This window comes from Centropristis striata, chromosome 6 (genome assembly GCF_030273125.1).
Source record: "Centropristis striata isolate RG_2023a ecotype Rhode Island chromosome 6, C.striata_1.0, whole genome shotgun sequence".
Taxonomy (NCBI): domain Eukaryota; kingdom Metazoa; phylum Chordata; class Actinopteri; order Perciformes; family Serranidae; genus Centropristis; species Centropristis striata.
The window spans coordinates 28,044,306-28,049,323 of NC_081522.1; the positions used below are offsets into that span (position 1 = coordinate 28,044,306).

At 45.3% G+C, this 5,018-nt stretch overlaps 1 protein-coding gene across 1 annotated transcript; it reads right to left on the reverse strand.

Annotated features, from left to right (window-relative positions):
* Window positions 1–716: 716 nt before the first annotated feature.
* rassf10a (Ras association domain family member 10a) lies at window positions 717–4,254 on the reverse strand. The gene has a single exon (XM_059336145.1). It carries the CDS (start codon window positions 3,900–3,902, stop codon window positions 2,460–2,462), a length of 1,443 nt encoding a protein of 480 aa, XP_059192128.1. The 5' UTR covers window positions 3,903–4,254; the 3' UTR covers window positions 717–2,459.
* Window positions 4,255–5,018: the final 764 nt, after the last annotated feature.

The following is a 5,018-nucleotide window of genomic DNA, read 5'->3' on the forward strand; positions in this document are numbered from 1 at the left end:
TATGTTTTTGTACATACTCCAGTATGTATAAAATATGCATACATGGGTAAAATATAAGGTTTTCTTTTTACAGTACTATGCAAAAGCCTGTTTTGATAGTGGACGCTTTTATTTTGAAAGGACAAGAAAGAGACTTCCTGTCGATAGTAAAACTAAATCAAGTGAGGTGATACTGTAAAGATAACGTCAAGGAGTTCAAGGAGCCCCCGAAGAGGCATGAGGTTAGTTTTCACAGTCATTTTGCATATTTAGGTGTATTTTGTGTTTGATTAAGTTTTGGATGAAAATAAACCTAGTAATTCATGCTAGCAAGGTTTGATACAGTAAGCTAGTTTTGCTCAAATTAATACTCTTGTATTTCTGTGTGTTTTATAATTGTTATTGCAACTTTCAGTTTGCAAACTGTAGCTTTATCAAACTTAATTTTCAGCTCATTGGCTTATTTAAGTATGGCTGCAGAACTGAAAGCTCGGCCGTGTTTCAGTTCAGTGAGTACTGATGCGCAGTCAGAGATAAGATTAAAAAATCCCTAGCTGGGTGGTCCGTAGCGTAGTGGTTTACACAGGCGCCCCATGTATAGAGGCTACAGTCCTCGCTGCGGTGGAGCCGGGTTCGAATCCGGCCTGAGCTCCCTTTACCGCATGTCCTCCCCTCTGTCACCCTCTTTCTATCTGTCTCTCACTTTCAATAAAGCATGTAAAAATGCCCAAAAAAAAAAAAAAAAAAAATCCCTAGCTGAGATAAAAAAAAACAGTTGCGTCTTTTTTCACTTGGTTCAAAGACAAATGCACGCACTAGCAGGATCAAGATCTTTCTGACATGATGGAAACACAAGCACTTTTGTCCGCAGGGGCTGCCAAAATCAGCACAAAATGTTCCTTGCAGTTGCTTTAATATTTTTTGCAGAAAGCCTACATTACAAAGTAGAGATCTGGAGTTTGAAAGAAATGGGAATTCAGGAGGCAAAGGGGTATCACTAAAGAGTGCATTCTGGGACATGTAGTTTTTGGAGCTTGACCCATTCTAGGAATGCTGTTTGAATTTCAACCATTCTTCTTTAATATCTATCTGTTGGGAGTGAAATACTAAATTGGTGGAATGACCCGTTAAACAAGTGATCTGATCTCTCTGTGGCTGTTTGATCAAGAAGATACCCTATAGTGAATCTACGCTGAATCTGCTTTAAAGTTCAAGTTGAATTCGGGACCCCCTACTGTAGTCAACATATAAATCTGAGAGATTGTGAGATCATTTAAAAGTCAGAGGAGAGCAACAAATTAAACTAATTTGTTGCTGTCCTCGGATTTTTAAATCATCTCACAATTTCTTGCATTTGTCCATAATCATTCAAATTAAACTATCTGGGTGATAAATCACTCTTTGCTTGCTTGAAATGCTCACAGCTTATATAAACATGAAATATATGTTTTCATGATGGGTTGTGAGTTGACATTTTGTAGTTTTGAAGGGTCACAAACCAAAAAAAAAAGTTGGGAATCACTGATTCAAACATCATTGAAACAGCCTCAAAACAGCTGTGATGACAAAAAATATCAAATGTTTCATGTTTAAATGCAAACCATAAAAGTTGACCTGTACAGGACATGGTGCAGCTGATGAGCCACCATACTGTTAAATAAATAGGATTTTTTGTGCTTTAAAGACACACACGATTTCTACTGAGGACAATATCAAGTGATCTACTCTGCTTAGCCAGCAGGATATGGATCAGGGTTTCAACTCCAACCCACAATGTCTGCAGTTTTTTTTTTTTTCAAAAACAGATAAAATTCAGAGTAGTTGTACTTGTGGAAAGTCATTTGTCATTTCTGTAAATGTCAATCTTCTTTAAGAGCGGCTGAGATGAGCTGATCTAACCTTAACCGTGCATTTATTTGACTGAAAGAGCTTTCATAGCAGGTTTGAAGCTGACCTGACATTTCTTTACTGTGCATGGAGGTGCACTTGATGATGACCTTTAAAGGAAACCTGTCTGTTTATGGCCATTAGGCTGTCTTACTGAACACAACACTCAGCCTTTACTTTCCTGTTGATTCAGCAAAAATCCTGACAAAAGCAAGCTGCTATTAAGTCTTTGTTAACCTGTGATCATTTTACCTTACAGTTAGTTTCTTGTTGAAGACTACAGATAATAAGTGGCTTATAATAATACTCATCTAGGCTATTTCTCTTAGTAAGTGGTACTGTTGACTCTCCTCATAAGAGGTCAAAGGTCAGCTATGGAGCAACATGGCCTATAAATCCTCTCTAAGCATGCCGTCCCTCCTAGCTTATTGTGCAACTACATATAGGAATTATTGCTATAGAATTACAGTATCCGTGAGGTGCATTTTGGGTGGGGAAGACCTTTCCCCAGTATTGCCAACACTGATTCTCTGCCCCTGAGTTTGTGGCTTTGCATTGCATTAAAGTCCAGCATGCTTCCAAACAAAGTGAGTCTATACCAGCGACTCACACACAGGAGGGTTGTCAGAGTCCTGGCTGTGCATGGAGCTCAGGCCCGTGTCTGAGTCCTCATCGTTTGTGTTGCAGGCCTTGGAAAGACCTCTGGCCTGCTCCACCCACACGCTACTCTTCTCCGCTGAAGCGGGCTCAGCCTCAACGCTCACTGCCCCCAGCTCTGCCTTACCATCATCAGTCAGTTTACTGTTCGCCTGCTCTATCTCCATGGTCTCAACTTTGGCCAGTAGGTCCAGTAGTTCGCTCTCCCTGGTCTCCCAAAGTGCCAAACTCAGGTCCAAGTCCCCTCCAATGGAGTCCAGGTCTGTCTTCAGCCGCAGGCCGATGTACAGACTGGTGTCCAGCTGCGTTTTGATCCTCTCCTCCTCCAGCGTGAACTCGTTATCAGACGAACTTTCCACATCTGCTTCCACAGCTGGAGCGGCAGACGCTGCCAGGCTCATCTCTTCCGCGACGCTGTCTGTGTCCTTCGCCGCTTCCGCTCCTCTCTCCTCCCGCCGCCGCTTCATCCACCGCCGGTTGAGCTCCTCCTGGATCTCCCCGGTGATACTGTCCACGAGAGCCTCGCGCTCCGTCAGCTCCTCCTGCAGCCGCACCACCTCCTCGCACCGCCGCGCGTACTCCTCGAACTGCGCCACCGCCTCCGCCGTGCACCGCGCGTCCTGCCGCTCCGCTTTGCGCTTACAGTCTGAAGGCGCAGAAGCCTCCGAGGACGCGTCCACCATGTATGTGTCCTGCACATAGTTCACCCCGTGTCTCTTGATGCGGTCGAAGTGCACTTTGGCCTCGTACCGCTCGATCTCCCGGTCCAGCTCTTTGATCCTCTGGATCTGCTGACGGATCGTGTGGTCCTGAGAGATCACCAGGTGAACCAGCGTCTCCATCTTCTCCACGGAGCCCTTATCTTTAGAAACAGTCTGCTCTTTCTTTTTGTTCATCTTATCCAACTTTCTGAAAGCCTTCCTGACTATGCGCCTCTGCTTCTCCTGGGACAGGTTGGCAGCAGCGGCAGCGGCGGTCCAGCAAGTCCTGGCGGTGCCCTTCAGCACGCCGCCCGGACCGCCGCTCTCCCGGCTCTGGACCACCCGGGCCTCGGCGCTCCGGGGCCCGTTGTTGGGCAGCGAAGCCTCGTTCTTCACAAGCACGAAGCGGACATTCTCCTGCTCGTCCCCCCAGGCGCTCCACAGCCGGAGGATTTTGGTCTTGTTGGGTAAAATCCGCTCGAAGCCTCTCCATTTCTCCACCACGCAGTAGGACTGCGGGGTGCCGGACAGCATCGCCGCCGCGGCGCCCTGCTGCAGGTTCTGGTCCTCCAGCAGGACTTTGACCACATCGGCGCAGGTGGTTCGCTTAGTCAGCCCAGAGACCAGCTTCTCCTCCCGGCAGACCCACACAGAGATCTTCCCCTCCTCCGGCTCCATCTCCGCGTCAAGAAAAAAGTTTCTAGTCGCAGCGTCACTTTGTTTGTGGCAACTCAGAGTCAAGAAGACCAAAAGTAGTCTTTAGATTTCTCGCAAAATTTGAAGATGAATCAAAAAAAGTAGTCCAATATGGTATAAACTGAAGCAAAACATTCATTCAGAAACAAATCCTCTGCGCTCCCGTCGCTTCTCATCAGATCTCACTTTAAATGACTTCAGCCCGATCATATAACCTCGTTACAATTACATCCATTCGTATTTTCCCAGCGGTGTGTCCCCGGACTGCCTGCCGGGTCATCATCTCTCTCTCCCCGGCAGATTGATCTCAGCCGTGCGCACTGCTCCGGAGAGGGGAGGAGAGGAGAGGAGAGGAGAGGAGCGTCCTTGCGTCAGGACAGGCTGCTCTGCTGTGTGCGGGACAAAACAGGAGGGTGCTGTAACGGCTGGGACACGCCCCCCTCCCTCCTCTGTCTCACACACACTCACACACACTCTCTCACTTTTCCTACACTAGGGAACCTGGCCTGAGAGTGAAACAAACATGCAGTCTTTGTGGAGTTTGATGTCAGTGTGAAGAAAAGGTCGACTCCTGTGAGATGCTTCATTTACAATGACTGTGTTATTTTACCATGTGAATCTGAACAGTAATCCAAAATCTGATAGTTTCTGCTTTTAATCTCTACACATTTACCACATGGCTTGTATATACAGTCATACAGTCAAAATTATTAGACCACCCTTGTTTTCTCCTTGCTTTTTTGTTCTTTTTAATGCCTGGTACAACTAAAGGTATTTTCCATGGTTTTCTCGATAATAACTAAAATCATTATCAAGAACACCATGGAAAATGGCTAGATATCAGCTCTTAAGTTAAACTCTTTTCATCTATTTTTGTTGTTATCATTATATTTGTCAAAACAAATGTACCTTTATTTGTACCAGGCATTAAAATGAACAAGAAATTGAAGAAAACAATGGGCTTATACTTTTTTCCATGACTGTATTTAAACATGTTGACAGTAACCTACAAAGTGATTGGATTTGTATCAACAAAACCCATATATGTAGTGTCATTAAGTGCAGTTATTGAAGTATTGTAGGTAATTGGGACATCAG